Here is a 24499-nt window from a genome sequence, read left to right on the forward strand (position 1 = left end):
GAGAGGTCTGATTTTTGCAGAAATTAATATGTCGTTGGGCAGCGGTTTCGTTAAACCTCCTCATACAATAAGGGCATTGAATATAATCTGGATGTGAACAGACCAACAAACCCTGATTAACACTGCAAAAACAACTGTGGAATGAAACTATCTGAAATGGATTAATAGGCTGTAAACTACTGTAGCACTGAAGAACAAGGTCCCAGACTGTGGTCTGAAGTGGCCTAAGCCAAAAGGGGAAGCCTAAATAAAGACATGGCGGGGGGTGGGGGGAGCACTCTCTAGGCATGTATTTCAACTAAGAACACCCCTTTAAAATGTTTGCATAATATCTTTTTTTAGATAATAGATTAATTATATTTAGGAACTTTAAAATTGCGGCTGTGTGTAGAGGCTGACATCACAGCAGACTAACTTTAATGGTAAGAATGTTCATGGGTGACCCACAAGAAGCCCAGGGGAGGTACTAGTTGAGGCAGAAGGTGGTTCAGAGTTATAGAGTTATAGAGAGTTATTATTTAATTTCAAAATGTGGGTTTGGGGGGTATGAGGTTGGGCTCCAATATCATAGTCATTAGCAACAAGAATGTATTTTTGCGGTGGCTAGGGTTTTTTGTTTTTTTCTTCATTTACACGAGGAGGCAGACGCCATACTTGGGAAGGGGCAATGCATAAAGACAGTAGGAGAAGAGCGGATAGGGGGTGAAAAGTTAAAGAGCAAGTGGGGAAGGCTGGTGGGAAAGTAGCTTTAGAAATAGCTTCAGTTTCCCAGGCCGCTTCTAGCGATCCTAGCTCATCTGTGGTTCTGGGTAGCACCTTGTCAAATGTTCTTTCATGTTTTATTATCAGATATAACTGGCTAGTGAAAGACATGGGAATGGAGAAAGAGCGAAGGTCGCCTTGTAATGTGGAGATTCTCATAAGCAGCCTCAGGTCTCTGCCTATCTTCTCTAAGCACGCAGGGATTAGGGTCAGCTTTGTTCTTGACTTAGACATCTTTAGGGGATGTGGGTGACATCAAGAGTTTCTTCCCAGAAAGGGTCTGAGCTGCATCACCCTTGCACTTTAGGATGGAAGTTTACATTATTGAATAGTCAAAATTCCTACACATAAAGCCATGCATGTCTTGAGAGAGAAGTTCTTTTATTTATTTTTTTAGCCCTATTTTAAGCCCTATCTTTAAGCAGTTTGCAGAGTTTTCTATTTGAAAAAAAATTTCTTCCTAAACATACTCCTCAAATGTAAAAATTATAAACATTTAGAGATGATCTAGTGGTCACTCTGGAATCCAGTACTAATCATTCATTCAATGCCTACCATAGGCCACACGTTGATTTTTACATGAAGATGCAATGTCTCTGCAGACAATGAATGTATATTTGAATGCAGAAACAAAAAATGAAAATCTCACCCAGTGATAAATGGCTTAAAAAAAAAACCAACCCAAGCACTGGACAGCATTAAGAAATAATGATGAGCTTACTTCTAGGGCCTGTCTGACTGGTTTTGGGCCCAAGTTCTTCACTTGTTATTCATTTGAACTTGGACGAGTTGCTCAACTTAGATAGGCCCCCATCTCCTCAGCACAACCATATCGCCCATTTCATCAGGGTGTTGTGAAAGTTCATAGATAATCCACACGAGGGTTTGGTACCACAGGAAGGGTGGGACATAGGAGAATGTTATAAATGCTGGCGCTTGCTGTATGGAAACAGGTCCAGCAAGCATAGGCTTCCAACTTCTAAACAAAAGAGCAACTGCTCAGAAACTAGAAAGAGCCAAGACAATTCAGGACTCACCGTGCTGTAGAAAAACTATGTAGAAATGGACATTCATCATAGTAGCTATTTCTTGCTTTTCCCAGGTGGGAGATTGAGTCTTAGAGCAGACACACTGATCCTATAAAACCTACTCAGGTCAGTTGAAGACAATGATTTAGCATTGGAGCTGAATTCCATTAGTCCCTCCATTCATGTCTGCTTTTCTGTGAGCTTCTAATTGCATACCACTAAGGAGGCAACAAGGTTTGAATATATTTTCCTGCCAACCAGTCTCTGAGATAATGAGGCAAACATACTTCCCAATTAGTAAGGGGGCACTAACTGCCCTGAGACCCCCAGGAGGAACAAGCAGCCTGGGTATGGGGGTGTAGAACAGAGTTGGAGAAGACCCTGTGGCTGAGTCCTTGGGGTTGCTGTTTGAATTTACATCGAGTCATCTGAACATGGTGTGTCACAGCTACACATCTATCCTATTTATCCTAGTCTCAGACTGAATAATCCTTTTCCTTTATTAATTGTGAGCTCACAAAACTTACTGTGTCCTGTTTATCTCTATTGGAAATAATTTCAAAGCCTAGAGGACCAATTATTGCACCACTGATGGCGAGTTCAAAAACTGGACCACAGAAGGATTCTGGTAGGAAAGGTGGTTGCCAGATCTCCGGTAAGGTAGAAGGATAAAAAGTATTCTCCAAGAAAAGATTACCCTGAGGGCCTTGACAGCCTAAGGAATGCCGACCAGCATGCTAAGGACCACAGAATGATCGCAATCCTAAGTATTGTATCTCGGCACTCCTACAAAGCCTTGCAATGATATGGAGATGTGAATCTTTAGCAGATGTGGATAAGCCAGTAAGAACTAGAGTAAGTATATACATACAGGTCATGAAGACTGAGATCTAGAAATGAGGACTCATCCTGGTAAGTAAAAGGAAATGGCTTGCAAATTCCTCATGCTTATTAGGTCATAGTATAGATAAATCTTTCCTCATATATGCATATAAATTCTCTAGCACATGAGCCTACGAATTCAGGTTAACGCAATGTCTTCTCATAAAGAACATAATCAAATTGCAAGGAGAATATGCTACTGTGAAGTATTGTTTGGTGATTATTGTTAGTAAGGAATTTAATTTTAAAAAAATTGTATTTTAGCATAAAAGTCCAAAAGGAAGAAAATTAGTAGAGTGTGTGATGAGTTCTGTGAGGGCAATCGTTTTTAGAGTAATAACAATCGTGTAATTTTAGAGCCCACTGAGTAAGGAAAGAAGACCACAAAGCACATCCAACATGGCTTGACTTCATTGAAGTACCTGTAAGTCAGTCATCAGTGCGCAGCTTCTGAGGTCGAAACAGAGCTGTTTCTCGTAAGAGACATGTTTTGTTCTGTGGTGATGACTCACACAGCAAAACAGTTACCTAGCAAGTACAATGAACCGAGTTTGATGTCCCAAGCCCACATTACAGTGCTGTGCACGGTGGCACACGCTAGTAATCCCAACACTGCCTGTGAGTGTGCAGAAAGGATCCCCGGGGCTCACTGGCTGCAGTTCTAATCTAATCAGTGAGCTGCTGGCCAGCTCAAGAGAGGTGGATGGTGTCCCCCAGGGCAACAGGTGAGTTTATTCTCCGTCTTGCATAACCACATAAGCACACCAACACAAACACATATGCACACACAAGGTATGTTTTCTCTGATACTTTGTTACTAACTTGGTAGACATAGATCTTTGCATTAAACACATTAAGAAGATACATTATTTTAAGCTACATTTTCATTAATATGCAGAAAAATAAAGCAGTTATTAAGATTATTTTCTGGTATAGCAAATGATTTAAGTTCTCCGAGGTAGTCCCTATGTGCTTACGCTGTGGTTTGCTTTTAGACTTTTGAAGTGAACTTTTCGGAAGATTAATTTATATAATAAAATGCATTTGTTTTAAGTGGGGAGTCTGTGCATCTTCACAAATACACATATTTGCGTAACCACCCCAATTAAAGTAAAGAACATTTACCCCTAATTTTTTTCTCATGCCACATTCCAGACACAATTCTCCAAATGCAGCCCCAGTCAATTACCAGGGGCTTGTTTTCCTGTTGCCATAGACAAGTCTTACTTGCTCTGTAATTTCCATAATAGAGAATCCATCTTGCTCATGTCCAGTGGTTCTGTTGAATAGAGTCATTTGTATCACTTCACAGCTCGTTTTCCTTCCTGCCAGTTGATGGACATCTTCAGTTGTTCCCTGGCTTATGTTCCATAAGTAAGTGTGACTATCAGACTATTTTATGGGTAGATTTTAATCCTTTGCATAAATGTCTGGAAGTAGGATTGCTATATAGGCTCACATGTGCTTAAGGAAACAGAACAAAGGGACTGCCTTATTTTATCTTTTCATCAGCGGTATATGTGATGTTTAGGCGCTACACATTCCAACCAAAGGTCAATGTTGTCGGGGTTTAATTTTAGTCATACGAGTTGAATGTTGTGCTCTTGATGTGACACAACCTAGGAACATCCGAGAAGACAAGCCTTCAAATGAGAAAATGCCTCTATCAGATTGCCCTGTAGACAAGACTGTGGGTCTCTCTTTTTTTTTTTAAAATTCATGATTGATGTGGGAGGATTCTGCTCACTCTGGGCAATGCCACTTCGATATAGGCGGTCCTGGGTTGTATAAAAGAGCCACACCAAGCAACTAAACAAACAAAACCAATCTGAGTCCTCCACGGAGATTAGCATTCTTCTATGGTTCTGATTCAGTTCCTGCCTCAGTTCCTGTCTCGAGTTCCTGTCCTGACTTCATCCAACAATGATAGACTGTAATTGGAATATGTAAGCCCAATAAACCCTTTCCTCCTTAATATGGTCCTGGTCAGTAGTTTTTTTTTTCCCCAGCAATAGAATATAAAATAAAACAGAAAATCATACAAGGGACTGGGCTACTGCTTTGACAGACCTAATGGTGGTGTTTGGGGAAGGACTGTGGAATTGGAACTTTGAGCTGGAAAATCCATTGAGTGTTCAAAGTTTAATGGGCTATTCTGCCAGAGCTTGGAAGATAAGGATATCTTGAGAAATGCAGACAACAGAGGCCTGGCTTATAAAATTTCAGAGGAAAGCAAAAACTACCAGAAGTATAGATACGGTACGTTTGAATTGAGAATCTGGGGTTTCTGGCCCTTGGGGGCTAAAGAATAATCTACGATTAGCAAGAGAGCAGAAGCACTGAAGTGATACAGTTATTTACTGGGACAATTGATACCGAAACCAACATCATCTTCTGGAGAGTGTTTCCTCAGGGTCAGCTCACAGAAGCTGTGGTCCAGAGGGGACTAAACTGTATCTCAAGCTGGCAGCAGAACTTGGTAATGTGTAAGAGTCTCCTACATTGGAACTTATTTTGGAAACTGCAGGGTTAAGGTGTCATGGACAGAAGCTGAGGCTTGGCCCTGAGAACCCAGGAGAGGCCATTGGTTGAGAAGGTACAGCCGCAGTTACAGTGGAGACCCCAATATACTGCAGATGGCAGGGCTCTGGGAATTCCACAAAAGACAGTGGGAGGTGTGGCGTGGAGCCTGTCTGTCCAAACACAGTGTTTGTGCTCACAGTGGATCTGCTTCCACACTTTGGAGCCTAGAAGATCATGAGCAAGTGCTAGATGTTAGGCTCTGAAGTTTGAAAGTTAGACGCGTTTTGCTTGAGTCTGATCCTGGTTCTTCCCTCTGTGAATTATAAAGTATGTAACTTATTTGGGATTTTCCAGGAGTCCGTAGTTGTGAGACTTTGAATAGCCATAGAAGACCGAACTTTTAAAGTTATATACTATGCTTCATATTGCGACATAAACATGAGATCTTAGAATAAGCAACAAAGTCAAGATTATGGCTTAATAATAATGTATTTATGTGTCACATTGACAAGAGTCAATTTTGCTGTTCTTTGTTGTTGTTCTTTCTTCTCTTCTTTTCTTTCCTCTTTTCTTTCTTTCTTCCTTTCTTTCTTTTCTTTTCTTTCTTTCTTCCTTCTTTCTTCTTTCTTTCTTTCTTCTTTCTTTCTTTCTTTCTTTCTTTCTTTCTTTCTTTCTTTCTTTCTTTCTTTCTTTCTTTCTTTTCCAACTTGATAGATAAGCTAGGGGATATCAAGGAAGAGGAGAAATGTAATTGTGAAAAAAAAGTCTCTATCAGATCGGCCTGTAGGCAAATCTATGGGGGCATTTTCTTGGTTAATGTGGGATTAATATGGGAGGGCCCAGTTTATGCGGGTGGACTCACCCCTATGTAGTCCTGAGTTGTATTTTTAAAAAGCAGGCTGAGTGAGCTGTGGGGAACAGGCCAGTAAGCAGCTTTCTTTATGGCTCCTGTTTCAGGTCTTGCCTCTAGCCTCCTGCTTCAGCGATGAAATATAACCTGTAAGATGTAATAATACCCCATCCTTCTCGAGTTTCCTTCCCTCATCATGTTTATCACAGCAACAGAAAGCACACTAGAAGAATAAGTAGTGGCCCTTCGTGTGGCCTTATTTTGGACAGTGTAAATAATACTTTTTTCACATGCTTGCCATGTTATCGCATAGCTCGATGCGTCCCTTGGCCTTCTCTGGTGAATTATAAGTGTTCTTTATACAGTCTTAATGTGAGCCCACTGAGAGGCAATGGTGTACGCCTTTGAGATAGGTTCTGACTTTGAAGCCTAGGCCTTAACTTGGAATCCACTTGCCTGAGGGCTGAGATTGCATGCTTGTGTCACCACTTTAAACAGCTTTCAGCTTTATTAATCTTTGTTGACCAAGATTTATTTACCTTTTCTCCAATTTTAGTAGTTACTATGTGTAAGTCAATGATCTATTTTGAATATTTTTAAAGATTTATTTATTTATTTATTTAATGTACATGAGTACACTGTAGTTGTGAGCCTTGATGTGGTTGTTTGGGAATTGAATTTAGGACCTCTGCTAGCTCCGATAAACCCCCACTTGCTCCGATCAGCCCCACTCACTCTGGCCCAAAGATTTATTAATTATTATAAATAAATACATTGTAGCTGTCTTCAGACAGCACCAGAAGAGGGCATCAGATCTCATTGAGGGTGATTGTGAGCCACCATGTGATTGCTGGAATTTGAACTCAGGACCTTCGGAAGAGCAGTCAGTACTCTTACCAGCTGAGCCATCTCGCCAGCCCTGAATTAATTGTTATATGAAGCATAAGAGTTTATTTTTTTCATATAGATGCCAAAATTTTCCCAGCCATATTTGTTGATAAGACTTCTGTTTCCTTCAATTAATTAACCTGGCACATTGTCTTGGGGTTACTACTGCTGTGATAAAACACCATGACCAAAAAGCAAGTTGGGTAGGAAAGGGCTAATCTGGCTTATACTTCGACGTCAAAGTTCACTATCAAAGGCAATCAGGGCAAGAACTCAAACAGGGTAGGGACTTGAAGGCAGGAGCTGATGTAGAGGCCATGGAGGAGTGCTGCTTACTGGCTTGCCCCTTACACCTTGCTTAGTCTGTTTTCTTATAAAAGCCAGAACTACCAGCTCAGGGGTGGCCTTCCCACACCAATCCTTAATTAAGAAAATGCACTACAAGGGGAGCATTAACCCACAGCCTTAATCCCAGCAGCACTCGTGAGGCAGAGGCAGAGGCAAGCACGTTTGAGGCCAGCCTAGTCTACTTAATGAGTTTCAGGACAGCCCAAGCTACATAGTGAGACCCTGTCTCAAGCAAAACCAAACAAACAAATTCACTGTGATTCCTGACACCAAGAGAGTCTCTGTTTCATAAGTTTCCTCCCAACCTGGCTTGTCTATTCCAGAGCCTTTCAGTTTGCACGTTTTCAGAGTTAGCTGGTCGACGCCTACTTAGCAAAGAGGAGTTGCAGCTATTTTTATTGGAATTAAATTGAAACCATAGAGAAATGTGGGTAGAGTTGACATCACAACAAACTACCGAGTCTCTTAAGCCATGGAAATGATGTCTTTCTACTAATTTTGATCCTCTCTAATTCCTCGAAGGAGTACACCAGTTTTTCATTTTACACTTCTGCACCATATTTTGCCAACTCTATCCCCAGTGTTTAACGTTTTCATGTTACCATAGATGTTATTTTTTTTTAATTTTATATTTAATTGCTTCTGCTCAGTCCACAGAAGTGCAGAGCGTACTGAATTTGTTGCGATTCCAGCAGCATCCAGAGCTGTCTGTGTTTCCTCCCCAGTGATTGCACTTTGTGATTCAGAGAGCTCTAATGCCTCAGTGCAGTCTTCAGGTCAGATATCATATATGTGTGTATGGTATATCATTATATATCTTATGGCACTGGGCACTGCTCCCGTCCTGTTTAACAGAAGGGGACAGAATGGATAGTCTTGCTTACCCCCCACCCCCAGCTTAGTAGGAAAGTGTTCGGTTCGTCTCGATTGAATAGAAATAGAAAATTTCCAAAGATTGCCTTTATGGGGATAATTATCTATTTTCCCATTGCTGAGAGAGTGCCTGCTGTTTTTAGCATGTACAGTGTTGAACTTTGTCAGTCATTTTTACTCTTTTGCGATAATCAAATACTTTTAAAATATCTTATTATTATAATAAATTGCACTTCTAATTTTTTCCTTGTATTTAATTTGGGTTTAGCTTGCTCTTATTTTTACTTTAAAGGAAAAACTTTATCACCAGATAAGCAGAGCCCCTGTAAGTTGGATGTTTCCCTTATCATCTCCTTAAAATACTTTCCAATCCAACGTGCAATTTGTTCTTAGATTCACAAGCTATTTAGAAATCACTTGCTATTTCCAAATACCTGAACATTTTCCAGATATATTTTTTCATTAATTTCTAATTTGATTTTATTGTGGCCAGAAGGAAAATATATTTGGTATGATTTCAATCCTTTTAAGTACTGAAGCCGACAGTACTTCCCTGAATATAGTGTTCCTGTGTACTTGAAAGCAGTGTCTAATCTGCTCCTCCCATGTGTCCTCACTGGCAGTTATCAATGTCAGGGAGGTCAGATTGGCCGGTACTGCCGCTCGAGTTTTCTGCAGCTCTACTGATTTTCCTGTGGGTCAGTCTATTAGTTATTACGGTAGGGACAACAGCGTGTCTGAATTTAATAGAAGTGTTAATTTACCTCCTTCCAATTTAGCCGGATTTTGTTTCACATTCTTGGGAGCACCAAGAACATGCACATAGGGCTTCTTAATGAGTGTGTCTTTGAGTCACTGTCCCTGTTAACGCTGGCCCTCAAGTTTGCTTTGCCTGATCTTAAGCAGATATGCCAGTTCTACGATAATGGCTTACATCTTTCCCCACGCACGTAGTTTTTGTCCTTAAAGTATGTTTCTCTTGAAAAGCACACCATTGGCCCTTGCTTTATTATCCAGGTGCACAGTGTCTGTCTTCCATCTGGTGACAGTGTCTGTCTTTCATCTGCAGTAATAGGCCATTTATATGCAATTGCTCAATCCAGGTCTTGTTATATATCTCTCTTCCATTTTTTCTATTTCTTTTATTGGATATTTTCTTTATTTACTTTTCAAATGCTGTCCCCTTTCCTAGTCTCTCCCACCCCCAGAAACTCCCTATCCCATCCCCTCACCCTGCTTCTAAAAGGATGTTCCCCCACCCACCTACCCACTCCTGCCTCCCTGCCTTGGCATTCCCCAACACTGGGGCATGGAGCCTTCACAAGACCAAGGGCCTCTCCTTCCATTGATGCCCGACAAGGTCTTCCTCTGCTACATATATAGATGAAGCCATGGGTTCCTCCATGTGTCACTCTTTGGTTGGTGGTTTAGTCCCTGGAAGAGTCTAGAGACTAGAGTCCCCTGAGGAGTCTAGTTGGTTTATATTATTGTTCTTGCTATGAGGTTGCAAACCCCTGCAGCTCCTTCAGTCCTTTCTCTAACCCCTCCATTGGGGACCCCGTACTCAGTCCAATGGTTGTCTGCAAGCATCTGCCTCTGTATTTGTCAGGCTCAGTAGAGCCACTCAGGAGATAGCTATATCAGGCTCCTGTCAGCATGTACTTGGCATCCACAATAGTGTCTGGGTTTGGTGACTGTATATCGGATGGATCCCCCGGTGGGGCAGTCTCTGGATGGCCTTTCCTTCAGTCTCTGTTCTACACTTTGTCTCCATACTTCTTCCCATGAGTATTTTGTTTCCCCTTCTAAGAAGGACCGAAGAATCCACACTTTGGTCTTTCTTTTTCTTGAGCTTCATGTGGTCTGTGAATTGTATCTTGGGTATTGTGAGCTTTTGGGCTAATATCCACTTATCAGTGAGTACTTACCGTGTTTGTTCTTTTGTGACTGGGTTACCTCACTCAGGATGATATTTGCTAGTTTCATCCATTTGCCTAAGAATTTTACGAAGTCGTTTTTAATAGCTGAGTAGTAATCCATTGTGTAAATGTAAAATTTCTATATCTGTTGAAGGACATCTGGGTTCTATCCAGCTTCTGTCTATTATAAATAAGGCTGCTATGAACATAGTGAAGCATGTGTCCTTGTTATATGTTGGAGCATCTTTTGGGTATGTGCTCAGGAGAGGTATTGCTGGGTCCTCAGGTAATAATACTATGTACAATTTTCGGAGGAACCCCCAGACTGATTTCCAGAGTGGTTGTACCAGCTTGCAATCCCACCAACAATGGAGGAGTGTTCCTCTTTCTCCACATCCTTGCCAGCATCTGTGGTCACCTGAGATTTTGATCTTAGCCGTGCTGATATCTGACATAGTCTTACTAGGTGTGGTGGTTGGATTATGTTTAGGCCATGCAAAGTTGCACTATTAGGAGGTGTGGCCTTGTTGGAATAAGTGTGGCATTTTTGGAGGAAGTGCATCACAATGGGGGCGGGCTTTGAGGTCTTATGCTTAAGCTCTGCCCAGTGTGGAAGAGAGTCTCTTCCTAGCTGCCTGCAGAAGACAGAGTCCCCTTTTGACTACCTTCATGTCAAGATGTAGAACTCTCAGCTCCTTCTCCAGCACCACATCTATCTGTATGCTTCCATGCTTTCCACCATAATGATAATGGACTGAACCTCTGAACTGCAAGCCAGCCACAATTAAATGGTTTATGTGTAAGAGTTGGCTTGGTCATGGTATCTCTTCACAGCAATGGAAACCCTAAGACACTAGGTTTGCCTCAATATTTAGAGATCCTGTAGTAACCTCCAGTGTATTTTCACATGATATTATATCTATTCTTGTGTAAAAACCTGAAAAACATATCTGTTCTCCTCATTCAACTTTGTGCCATTATTTCCTACATCTCGCTTCACATGTCGAAATCTTACCAAGAGCACCATTACTTTTGCTTGAAACAGTGGCATAACAACACACTGCACTCAACAGAGACAAGGTAAGGACACCCACGCTTGCTTCCTATATTTAACAAGTATTGAAAGCACTAGACAGAATTTACCCATACAAGGGAAATAAAAGACATACAAGCATATGTACAGAATGCTAATGATTCCACAGAAGACACGCTAGAGCTAATTATTTATTATATCCATCAAAGTTACAGTATACATACTTGATATTCCAAAACTATGCTGCATTTTTATATGCACACAATAAAAAAATGAAGCTAAAAACATCCATTTTCTATACTGTCAGAAAGGATAAAAAACATGAATAAATTTAAATGAGAAAGCAAAAGATTTACACATTGAAAAATGGTAAAAGAAATGGAAGAAAACATGGATAAATATAAAGCCATTTGTGTGTGTGTGTGTGTGTGTGTGGGGTCCATGTACTGGAAGACAATATTGTTAAAATGATAACACTAACCAAAGTCATCTATGGATTAGTAAATTCCCTGTTAAAATTCCAAAGTAGTGTCCAAAAGTTATTTGTTTATTTTTTTATGTGTGTATGTGCGTGCATGTGTGTGTGTGTGTGTGTGTGTTGGTTTGAATAAGAATGGCCACTATAGACTCAGATATTTGAATGCATGGTTTCCTGTTGGTGGAACTGTTTGGGAAGGATTAAGATGTATGGCCTTGTTAGAGGAGGTGTGTCACTTGGGGGTGGGTTGTGATGTTTCAAAAGCTCTTGCTGTTCTAAATTAGCTTTTTTTGCCTCATGGTTGTGTGTTAAGATGTAAGCTCTCAGCTATTACTTCAGTGCCATGCCTGCTTAATTACTACTGCCCTTCTCCATCCCTGTCTTGATGGTCATCGACTCTAACTCTGATACTGTAAGCACCAATAAACTCGTTCTTCCTTAAATTGCTTTGGTCTTATTGCAGCAATGGAAAAGTAGCAAAGACAGCCTGCTTGTCTGTATGTGCACCATGTGAGTGCAGGAGGAGCCTGCGGGAGTAGGGAAAGGTACCTGGAACTGGAGTTAGAGAGGGTTATGAGCCACCATGTAGGTGCTGGATACTGACCCTGGGTCCTCTGCAAGAACAATTAGTACTCTTATCTAATGAGCCATCTCTCCAGTCCCCAAAGTGACATTTTTGTAGAAGTAGAAGAAACAAACAAACAGGCCAAAAAAAAAAAAAAAAAGTCCTAAAACTCATATGGAATGTCAGAGGACCTCTGAACAGTCCAAACAGCCCTTTCTATCTGGAGCCTTCACAATTTTTTATTTTAAAACTTCCTTTAATGCTATGGTAGTCAAAACAGAGTTGAGCTGGTGCAAGGACAGATATAGATGAGTAGGGTAGAGTAGAGAGATTAAACTTTCAAATATGTAGTTATTGGATTTATTTATTCATGTGTGTGTTTGTGTGTGTGTGTGTATGTGAGAGAGAGGGGGTGGGGTGGGGAGGAATAGCCCTTTAAAGTCTTTATTTATTCATAACTGTAATTTTTGAATTGTAATGCACATATCTGCTATGCAGATATCTGCTATGCTACCCCCCTCCAAAGGGTATGACTTGCAGGTTAAAAACTGCTGATGTACATATGTCAAGTGTGGTCCCCACCTTTAGTTCTCAATACCCTCGTGGATGGTCTTTTCAACAAATGGAGCTCAGGAAACTGGCAATCAGCATGCAGAAGAATAAGACTGAAGATTTCCCTTGCATTCCACACACGTTAACTCAAAATAGACCAGCCACCTACAAATAAATCCTAGAGCTTTAGATTAAGTAACACAGAGAGATGGGCAGTCAGTGTGGCACACACCAGGCACCTCAGCAGGTGGGGGGTGAAGGGAGGCATCCCAGGAACTTGGGGTCATCCTTGGCCATACAGGAAGGTTGAGGTCTGTCTGAGCTACACGAGGCCCTTTTATACCAAACTCAGAGTTCCTCAGGGGTCAGTGTTGGCATTGCATTTGGCAGTGATATTTTGGGCTGTAACATGAAAAAATACAGACAACAAAAGAAAAAGTAGTTCAAAATTTAAAATATTGTGTTTTCACTAAAGGGCATTGTCAATACAGTCCAAAGGCAATACACAACAGGTAAAAAATATTTGCCAATTTCACATTTGACAAGAGATTAAAATGAATCTAACTAAGCCTCTAACCTAACCTCCAATTTATAGAAACATGTGACAATTAAATATTAATCTGGCTAAATAAGCAGACAAACACAGAACAAACAGCATCCTAAAAGTTAGATGGTTGGGCAAACATGTAGCAGAGACCTGGAAAACATCTGAAAAGACAGAAGAAAGCAACGTTTGAATCCTGACTAGATTCTGGATTCTGGCTGGGTTGGGATGTGGGCAGAGCCTTAAAAAACATGCTTCAAGTAACTTGGAAAACATGAGTGTGTGTTTCACTTAAGAGTTGAATCACTGATACAGTCAAGGATAAAGTATTGCTATCTAAAACTTCACTTCAGGGTCATCAAGATGGTTCAGTGCCTGCCACCAAGCCTGGCAACCTGGTTTGCTGGTTTGATCTCTAAGACCCACAAGAGTAGAGAGAAAAGAAATGACTTCTAAAAGTTGTCCTCTGATCTTCACGTGTATGTGTGTGTGTATGTGTGTGCATGTGTGTGTGCTAATATAACCCAATATAACACACACACACACATACACACAGAAACAGAGAGTCAGAGGCAGAGATAGAGATACAAAGAAAAACAGAGGGACAGAGACAGCACAGACAGACAGACAGACAGACAGACAGACAGAGATAGAGAGGCAGTACTCCTCCGAACAATCCTCAGACTTCATGTAAATACTTATTGTTCCATTCTTTCCTCTTTCTTATAGCTTTGAGACTTTCCATACACTAAGCTGTGAAAACCACTTTAACTAGACAACTGCGAATGCTTTGCTTTGTGAGACTAGCACTTGGAACAAGGATCTGTAGGTTGCTGTACCAGTGTAGAACTGTGTACAACTTCGTTCCTCAGCCACAGTGGGAATGATGTGCCTTTTAGGTGTGTCCTGACCCTACCCGGTGTGATGATGTTGCATGGGGGTGCAGACAGGAGGAGATGTAAGAAAGAGGTAAAGTGTGCTGAACAGATTTACTTGCATAATGGAGAGACTTTGTCTCAAGTTCCTCGTTACTGCCATTCACTGTCACTGTCGCTAAAAGTCAAAAAGCAACCCAAATGTCCACACACCTGGGTTGGAGGTGGGAGGGGCCGGACTAGAGTGAATTGTTTTGCTGATCGGATCCTGTTGATGAAATCCTCGTGCTGCTGTCTCCAGTTAGATTTCCTCACGGCCTGAACCTGTAAAACACAAAACCAAAGCAGCATCTCCTACCCTTGACTACATATTGTGGGTTTGTTGTTGTTGTTTTTGAATAACTAGGTTTTGAATTTATAGCAAGTGGGAATGTGTAATTTGGTGGTTTTTTTTTTTTTTTTTGGTTGTTTTTTGTCCTTTCTTTTGTTTTATTAGGTATTTTCTCCATTTACATTTCCAATGCTATCCCAAAAATCCCCCCCCCAAAGAAAAAAATTCCCCCAAAGAGACTTTTTTTTTTAAGTTTGGAAATTGCAGTGACAACATGTTAAGTCATGTAACATATTGTCAAGTTACAACAATGACAAAAACCACCAAAAAAAAAAAAAAAAAAAGAAAGAAAATCAGAGTAGTAATGAGAGCATAGAACTTCAGTGAAAGACCGATGCAAGACTGAAGGTGGCCTTCTTAAAATTTTGTTTGAAAATTACATTTTTATTGATTTATTTTTGTGTGTGGCTATGTCTATACCTCAGCACATGTGGAATATCAGAAGACAACCTATAGGGGTCAGTTCTTTCCTTCCACTTTGTGGTTCCCTGGGGACTCACCTTGTGGTTCCCTGGGGACTCAGGGTAGCAGGTATCTTGCTCGTCCCAGCGGTAACTTTCTTACTAGTTTGGGTGCACACTTGCAATCTCACTATTGAGGAAGTTGAGGCAGGAGGATCATGAACTTCAAGCTAGTTGGGCTCCGTAGTCAGCTCACGGCCAGCCTTAGCTATCTAGTGAAACCTTATCTCAGCGAAGGGAAAAATAACTTACTTCCCAGGCCCCTTTCTAGACTGAAAGGCATTCTAATGAAAATGTAAACAGGATTCTTTTTACTACATCTGGAAAGTATCTTCGATTTATTTGGAAGTCTAAGTAAGATTATACAGAAAACACTAAAGGTGGATTATATTGAAATGCCGTTAGACTGCCTTATCAAGCAAAAATGAAAACAGCGAGCCAAGAAACCAGCTTAAATGTACTTCCTATAACGAGAAGTAAAGAAATTGTTGGCATACCTTGGGCTGAGGAGATTTACCCACAGTGGGAATGTCAGTTCCTTGTAATCTTTGCTTTAAGGAGTTGAAGGGTTTGCGTTTTTTGTTGAATACTTTTTTACATATCGGTCCATGTCTTTCCTGGACGAGAAAGGGTAGGGATTTGATTTGAAGATGCATGATCAGCAAGCTTTAGTGGCTACATACTTGGCCCCCAGGACACTGACTGGCCAATGTGAAGCATCTGGTCTAGTCTCTGACTCTAGACCACAGTGGAGCAAATTCATGCAGCAAATCTCTCAGCTCACCCCAGCCATGTCAGACAGCTCAATACTTGTCTTTAGGGAAAGAGAAATGGTACTCCACGGGTTTCTGTATTTGTGGAACCTTCCAGAGGTGAGCTCTAAACTGGACTCAGTGCTGGAGATCTCTCTCTTGGAGCTAGCAAAGCGCAGGGAGCAGCCCTGTGAGGACAAGACAGCCTGGGATACAGAAAGAGACCATGTCTCAAAAACAGAACAGCAAAACTGTTCTCACTGGGAGGATTTGTGGTCACCAGTGGTGTACCCTGTCAAAGGACTGAGGCACTAGGCCCCTTCTTCTAATTTTCATCTGCTGACTGCCTATAAATGGAAACGTTTTGGACCAAAGCAATAGGGCTAACTGCTCATGAAATGGAACCTCTGAAACTGAGTCAAAAGGAATCTTTTCTGCTTCTAATGTGACTACTTCAGGCATTCTTTTATAGGCAGAGAGTTAACACACTAGCTAAAGAGTTTTACTTAAAATCTGATTTTATACCCCAAATTCCAATATGTAGGCTATATGTTTTTTATTCCAGTCAGTAATCTTTTAAACACTCAATATTTCTAACAGAAAAAAAAGAAAAAGGAAAAATACACAGAGGTCTGCTTGGTATTCCCTTTATAAAGTTATGGTATGGTTCTTTGAATAAGAAATGTCTCTCATAGATAGACTGATGGATTTGAATACTTGGTCCTCATTTGGGGGGCATTGTGTGAGGATGCCAAGGGAACTTTGGGAGGTGGGGCCTCGCAGAAAGTCTATTAGCAAGACTGGCCTGTTTCCTGTTCATTTAGTCCGCTTCCTCTGTGTTGATAAAATGTGATTACCAGCTTCCCGATGCTATTGCTGTACCTTCCCTACCATACCCTGTCTTCTTGGCCTCGATGGGCTCTTATCTGTCTGGAACCATAAGCCAAAGAAAACCTTTTTCTTCCTTAAGATTGCTTTAGGTCAGAGTGTTTCGATTCAGCACGCCGGCAGAAAGTGAACTAACACAATGCCTACTGTGCGTGCCTTCAGGACATCATAGACACCTTTGCCCTCTTCCACAGTAGCTACCATTTGCAAAGTTGCTTTGTTCCAGTACCTCAAGTGCAGCGTCTAGCAAAATCTGTGTTCCTGTAAATCATCCATGTCAAACTCCAAGAGAGGTCATCAGATCTCCCGACCAAGTGCTCTTACAGCCGACAGACAGGCTGAAGACTGAGGCTCATGAGTATGCAAAGTATATGATATTTGCTGGTCCCTATCCAAAGGCTCCTCCTGGGTCTCAAGATCTCTTAGGGTTGCAGCTCCTAGCTAGCAAAGGTAACAGTGGAAGTTCCTGATAGACAGTTCCAGGACTGCAACAGACCTGGATGAGGGTACCTTCAGCAGCTCCCACACTTAGATTATCCAGAGGAGCAGGTTATTTCTAAATTAACCAGAAAAGCAATACCCACAACCTCATTTTGGAGGTCCCTTATCTTTTAAACCCTGAACCCCGCAACTTCAAGATACCGTTCCCATGACCCAAAACAGACAAATGATCACATTATCATCTTAAGAGTTTCTTTTTAAAAGTTCATCTTTCTTGGTCACCTCTTTACAAGGTTAGGGGGTAGCATCTGTTTGGCCCCCCTCCCATCTGTCCTGTTTGAAATAATGCTAATTTTTATTTGACTTTAAAGCCTGGGGATTTGACATGCAGTTAGTTTGTATCTGGAAAATTAGATCCTGGAGCAGGCTTATACCCATGCATTATTTGCACAAATGGTAGAAAACCTCCTTGAAATCAGAGTTCCGTGTACGTGGCAAGGCAGAAAACAGCAAGGTTACCGGATTTGTCAGAATTCGTGACAAATTTGCAGCCATGAGCCAAGTTTCCAGATGCCTGAAATTCAATGCTCATTCCTCTCGACCAGCTAATTTCCCTGGTGTTTTGGCCTTGAAATTTGAATTTTTGATGCTTAAAGAAAAGGCGGAAGAGCCAAAATCTCTCAAGGGATAATTGTCTGTGCCAAGCCCAGTCCATCTGGAGTGCTTTCAGGGGGACTGTGGTTAATAGGGTCACTTTTGAACGTGGCATTATCAGCCTGCCTCAGTGTCCTCCCAGCCTGGCAAGCCATAGGCTCCAGACCTCCCCTCCCGCCCCCCTCCACATCTGTCTTTAATCTTGGCACCGTTGCCTCCTCACTGACTTGACAGTTCATTTAACTCCAACGAAACACATCTACAAAACGTCTTTATGTTTACCAGAACATCTGTTGCAAAGCATCTCCCACAGACTTCACAGGGAAATAACTTCTGATTGCCATCTGCAGGGGATTCAAGAGCACATTATGTTAAGTTTCACGGAACTGCTTGGCTGAGGAGAGATGAGGGACTGCAGGTGACCTCAGTAGCCTGACAGCCTCACAGTTGTCTGTCCCCACCACCTGCTTCCTCCTCCCCCTCCTCCTCCTCCTCCTCTTCTTTCTCCTCCTCCCTAATCCTACAAATTCTCTTTTCCTAATATAAACATCTCACCTAACCAAACAAGTAAATGGCACAAACTCGGGGCAAGCAGAGTATAATTATTTGCTTTAGTAGGTAAATGAGGTGCTGAGAGCATTAGCCATAAGGACAAAGTTAATATATTAGCATACAGTCACAAATTATCTGTTGGACATGTCTTTGGGATTCTGCTTAGGCTGAAGATGGGCTGTCAGTGATGTTTCAGGGAAAACTGGTCCATGTCTTCTCTAGACAAAGGAAACTACTATGGGGTTGGAGGGGTGGCTCAGTGGGTATGGTTGCTTGCTGTGCAAGGATGAGCACCTGAGTGTGGCTTCCCAGCACTTAGAGAGCTGCTGGCATGATGGTCCACACATGCATGCAAGTCCAGCGCTGGAGGTGGGGGGGAGTTAGGTAGGCAGATCCGGGGCTCTCACTGATCAGCTAGCTTAGTCAATCAGTGAGGGCCAGCTTCAAGTGAGTGAGCCTGTCTCAAAAGAATAACATGAAGAACAATGAAGAAAGACCCTTGACATCAACATCTGGTTTCTCTACCACATGCACACACACACACACACACACACACACACGTATACCTGCAAATCACACACTTTAAAAATAAGGAAAAATTAAGTACTGCTTGAAGATATAAGTCAAACAAAAAATTGAATTTCTACCACAGGACTAAAAGTCTTGCAAGCAATAACTAAATATACTGAAAAGAACTCATACATGGGTCCAACATAGAAAAATGGCAGCAAATGAGAAGGTATGTTACTAAGTTAGAAGATAAGTTATTTTAAAAGAAGTTAGAGAAAACCAAACATTATGGACAGCTTTAAGATTTCCCATTTTAATACTTCTTTTTGCTTTGTGGGAATTTGTGTATAAAAAGATTTATTTATTCTCTCTCAGTTTTAAGTGTAAGCCTAGGGGTTTTATACTGGAATAAAACGATGGCTTTTACTCTATAGACAAAGGGAGTCACCAGAGGCATGCATGTCTTCAAGGGACCCTGCACAGAGCTACGGAAGACCACATGATATACTTGACAATGGACAGGGGTCTGTTAATGGGATGGAGACTTAAACAAGGAAGGGTAAAATGTATTGCAGACTCTCCAATGTGACTAGAGTTTTGGGGGGTTAGGATGGGGAAGAGAGAGAAACATGAATGTTTGGGGACAATGTAAAGTTTACACGCAAGAGGCCTGAGGAGACTGTGGGGCTGTGGCTAGAACTAGGGAGTTGGAAAAAAATCCATCTTAGGAAGAAAAATGACCCCACTCTTGGAAATCCTGAGTTCAACAGAGTCGTCCAGCCAGCAGGATGGAAAGGAGGGAGGCCAGGGTGAGGGACGCAGATGTAGGTTTTGGGGAATGAGAGGTAAAGCAGGACACCGCCAGGGAAGACGTCGTGGAAAACAGCAGTAGAGAGAGGATCCTTAGGGAAACTTCCACTCAGGCCAAGAAAATGATGGTGATAAGCCAGGAGAAGCAGAGCTCGGAGCCGTGAGAGCCAACAGGGGAACCAAGCAAAAAAAAAAAAAAAAAAAAAAAAAAAAAAAAGGGAGGTCTGCTTAACAGGAAGCAGATGGCAGGCTGTGCAGGCGATGTTGATTTAAACGATTTCTTCACAGGTCTGTTAATTGGTGTTGTGTTCTCAGCATAGGTCATTCTACCTCAGCCCACAGAAATACTCTCCCTCCTGTCCTCTTGGCTGTCAGCAAAACCGTGTCTTAAAAACATGATTTTCAGCAGTTACACCCCACCACCACTTTCCACAGTCTTGTTAATAAATACTATTCGATTTTTAAAACTGTCATTTTTCACCAACAGTACTGGAGGTAATGGCTTTATTCATGTTAGAGTCATATTGATTTGGTTCTCTCTTTCTTGATGTCTTCTTGAGGTAATTTCATGGGCTCTTCACAGTCACCTTGTAAGACAGGGCTGGTTTCATTTCAACGGAGAAAATGGAGGCTGAAAGCTAAGTGACTTTTCTCAGTCCACAGATTTCAAGTGGTAACCCTGAGATTCGAACCAAGTCTCTGTCTCTATAAGGATTAAGAAAGTTTCAACTGTAGGCTTATGGTGTCCCTGCTAATCTGCAAGCTGACCAAAGATACTTGGTTTAAATAAGTGAGTTTAATGAATTCAAGGAATTTAAAAATAACAGATATAATCCAATCAAAAACTTGGCTATGGAGGGAGCACTCCACTCTGAACTCCATATAAGCTAGAAGCTTGTCTATGAACAATGAAGAGAATATCTGCCTTAACAGAGTCACACATAATGGTCGAGGTCTATAGTGTCAGTCACTCGGTACTGACTCAAACCTAAGAGTTAACTGCTATAACCTTAAAAGAACACTTTAAAACAAGGAAAACTCCCGTCACCGGGTAAAAGGTGTACCTTCCTCAGAATACCACAGAGCAACAGAAGGGAGTACCACTGATCCATGCAGCAGCCTGAAAGGCTCTCAATGAAAGAAAGCCATGCTACATGCTACATGACTCCATCTGTAGAGCATCCTAAATGTCAAAATGTCAGAGATGGAAAACACTAACTACATCCTCAAGCCAAGGGAATGGTTGGTGGGTGAGGAAGTTGGCTATGAGATGGCAGGAGAACAACTCCCTTTGTGTGGAGGACAGAGCTGAAACCACACTCTACTGACGACACTAAACTGGTTTGGAGGTTGTCGTATAATAGTTCAACCAGAAACTTGGAGGAAAGGGGGTTAAGGGTGAAAGGATCTCTTGGCTATACTTCTACTTTTTGCAAAACTGTATTTTGACAGAAGGCAACATTTAAAAAAATTGAAAAGCAGTGGTATGTAACCCACACCTGAGACTGCATGGGTTTGAAAGCCTAGTATTAATGGGGACCCCACCCCCATAGTCATTTACTTGAACCTATTGTTGTGAGGACACATGACCTGAAAAGCATACTATGTGACCCTTCACAGATATGGTTGCTGACTGATGAATGAGATTTAATTTAATATACCTATTAAAAATAACCTACAAAGCTGGGTGCAAACCTCATGTTTGTAACGTCCGTGCTTAGGAGGCAGAAGGACTGTCTTGAGTCCAACTTTAACTTGGACTACAGAAACTCAGAAGAGCATATGCAGGTGTGGTGGTACACACCTTTAACCCCAGCACCGAATAGGCAGAGGGAGGAGTTCAAAGCCACCCTGGTTTCCAGAACAGCCAAGGGTACACAGAGAAATCCTGTCTGGAAAAATAACACTAAACAAAAAACCCACAAACCAACCAAAACAACAAATAACACCCCGCCCTCCCAACCCCATCCAAAACCCTGAAACCAGAAAGATTTGTGAATTACATGTTGATGGGTGTTATTTATTTACTTACAAAAAGAAACACACAGTAACTACATTTGAATGGTAAGAATAAAAGCGATATTTGTTAGGTTCTTGCTTTTTTTTTTCTCTTTTCCTTCTTTCTGTCTTTACAAACATGTTATCACTATTTTAAAAATCAGAGTCACTTCAGGCTAGTGCTTTAGTTCTGCAGACATAGAGGTGGAGGTAGGTCTTGGTGAGCTCAGATACAGAAATACAAGCCAAGCACACAGCTTGTAAGCAGGAATCCTCAAATGCCCAGTGAGAGCTTCCAGGAGTCACTCAGCGCCTTGCTTGATGACATCTGCACACAGGTGCACACACCAGGGCCTGTTTAGGTCATTTCTAAGACATCTCAACTAGGAGTTGCAAAGGCTGCCTTCACAGAGGTAGGTTTATGTATGCCTCTAGTTGTTCTAAGAAGGGAAAGCTGTGTTTAGTGGTATCGTATAAATAAATGTTTTAAAGGAAAAGGGCTACAGTTTAGTGTAATGGGCTGGGTAGTTTAGAAATGAGTAGGAGGAAAGACAAATTTAGAATCGATCCAGAGGCCACTTGCTTTTTTGTTCTGTTATTTGCACAACAGGCATGTGTCTGCATATTACAGATTTCATCACAAGTTTCACAATTAACTTCCAAAGCACTGGAATCTTCATCTTCTGCCCTCTAACTAGGTCAAACAGGCATATTAAGGCAAATCCTTGTCAATACAGAAAACCACAAACAACACTGAATATGTGGACAGGGGATGGGGATAAGAGCAATTCTTAGTTGATGGGAGGCCATGACATCACAATGCAGGTTGTGGATATTACCATAGCTATACAGTAGTATAGATATTCCCATAGCTATATTAGCATGTACAAATGGGACCAGCAGTGAAGATGCACACTTATATTACTACCAAGTATCTAATGAGAAAGCTTTGAAACCAATTCAGGAGAATGCTCAAATAAGACTAAAACGCAGTAGGCAGAGCCAGTGACATGGCTCAGTGAGTAAAAGCGCTTCCTCGGGGCTGGAGAGATGGCTCAATGGTTCAGGATATTGGTTACTCTTCCAGAGGACCCAGGTTCAATTCCCAGCACCCACATGACAGCTCACAAGTATCTTGTAACTCCCATTCCAGGGATTCTGACATCCTCACACAGACATACTATGTAGGCAAAACACTAATGTACATACACACTGTATACATACATACATTCATACATAAGTGCTTCCGTTAAAGAGCCACGACTTGAGGTCAATTCCCAGAACCCACATAAAAGCAGGAGAGAATCAACTCTACAAAGCTGTCCATTGACCTCCACATGCATTGTGGCCCGTGTACCTCTGCATCCAATAGTGCTACATAACAATTTCATGATGCCAACCTGGGATCCTTTCTCCCTGTGAACCTCTGTGGCTCTATCACTGTACAGTTCAAGTTTAAGCCATCCTTTGCTGAAGTGTCTTAGCGTGTGAACCCATCTATATAAACGTAAGACTGTTTACCAATTTCCAGCTGCTAGCCCAGGCAGGAGGGTGAAATGGTAAGGCAAACATTTTGCCTTCCAACTTTTCTCTAGTCAGAGGAGCCTGAGAAACTGGTATGTCAGCGCTGCAGAGACCCAACACAGGGGAGGAGGAAGTGCTAGGGAGGTGGGCATACTTTTTAAGACATATATTCTGAAGAACATAAGGTGACAAATGAGCCGACCTTGAGGAAGACCTAGCTGAAGATTTGAGGGGAACAGGGAATACCCAGGTCCTCCTCGCAGGTGTTGCTTAGCACAGTGACAGAATCAGCACAAATCTGTCTCCAACCAATGACTTCTTGAAGGCAAAGTCCCTCTTATCTCCATGAGCGACTGTTCAGCACAGAGCTGTTTGGTTTCCAACACTGTTTCTAGAGGACTGAAAACTGAGTATTTGAGTGTGTGTGGTTTCAGGTCTGGCGTGTGTAGGGAGAACAAAACATTAGGAAATAGATTCAAGTCACTACAAAACTGTTCTCCACAATAGAATTGTGATCTTTAGGCTAAACTAATTGGCTTCCATAGCAATTTGTTTCTAAAGACTGCCCAGCTGCATTCTCTTATTTGCAAAATAGCTAAGTTTGACTAGAACCAGGGCATGGGGACTTCATGTGCCCAGGACTCTTGATGCTTTAGACTCTTCTGTTGAGATGGTCAGCATGATAAATGACCCATCCATTTAGGATTTATATCCCCAGTATTTATATAAAACCACAGCTAACTTCTGCCTCTGTAGGTTGGCTTTACAAGACACTCAAGACTCCTACATTTCCTTAATGACAGACCATGCAGGGTTTTTTAGGTTATTGTTAAGTGTTTACAGAATAGAATTAAGCTATTACTGTTCAAAACTCAAAGAAATACAATACTTTAGATTTAAATGAATAAAACTTAGAACAAGAGGACAGCTATCAGCTTTGGAAAAGACATACTAAACTAACAGGTGGTGACACTTCTAAATGGAGGCATGAAGTGTAGCTCACCTTCCCCAAGCAGCTGTGCCTCAGCCATTCCGTCCCTCACTCTGACCAACAGTCCACACTGGTCAGGGGCAGATAAGCAAAGGCCAGTTAGAAGTCACAGTTTACCAAATAATGAATATTATGATGGAGCCCTTGCCTAGACCTTGAATCAGTCTCTAGATGTGAAGACAAGAACATCTCATCAAAACCTAGAAACTCTTGAGTGTATATTTTAATAAACAGTGGATGCTTCCAAACATTAGACAGTGTTGGAAAGAGCAACTTTCTAGGTTCCAGTGAAGTAAGTATTCTTGATTGCTCCAGTTCTGCTGTTCCTAATCCCAAAGGGGAAAGGCCATCTGCTCTCAGGGAGAGCAGGAAACCCCAACCATGACAACTGCAGAGCTCATCTCCAG

General features: G+C 41.6%; 1 protein-coding gene across 2 annotated transcripts; it reads right to left on the reverse strand.

Moving 5' to 3' along the window:
- Zc2hc1b (zinc finger C2HC-type containing 1B) lies at nt 1–24285 on the reverse strand. 2 transcript variants are annotated; one of them, XM_021175142.2, is made up of 5 exons: nt 24105–24285; nt 17990–18051; nt 15470–15589; nt 14334–14444; nt 1–87 (listed from the first exon to the last, which is right to left on the reverse strand). In XM_021175142.2, the coding sequence occupies exons 1-5, from the start codon at nt 24130–24132 to the stop codon at nt 61–63; spliced, it is 348 nt and encodes a 115-aa protein (XP_021030801.1). In that variant the 5' UTR covers nt 24133–24285; the 3' UTR covers nt 1–60. The 2 variants fall into 2 exon arrangements, with proteins under 2 accessions (XP_021030801.1, XP_021030802.1); XM_021175143.2 differs by lacking the exon at nt 1–87 and adding an exon at nt 6112–6192.
- Nucleotides 24286–24499: the final 214 nt, after the last annotated feature.

Source organism: Mus caroli, chromosome 10, assembly GCF_900094665.2.
Source record: "Mus caroli chromosome 10, CAROLI_EIJ_v1.1, whole genome shotgun sequence".
NCBI classification, from domain to species: Eukaryota; Metazoa; Chordata; class Mammalia; order Rodentia; family Muridae; genus Mus; species Mus caroli.

Coding starts and splice junctions, on each gene's coding strand:
- Zc2hc1b (XM_021175142.2), bottom strand. CDS start 24,132: ATGGCTGAGGCACAGCTGCTTGGGGAAG. Junction 18,052..24,104: donor GGCACAGCTGCTTGGGGAAG/GTGAGCTACACT, acceptor AATCCCCTGCAG/ATGGCAATCAGAAGTTATTT. Junction 15,590..17,989: donor GCTTTGCAACAGATGTTCTG/GTAAACATAAAG, acceptor TTTCTCGTCCAG/GAAAGACATGGACCGATATG.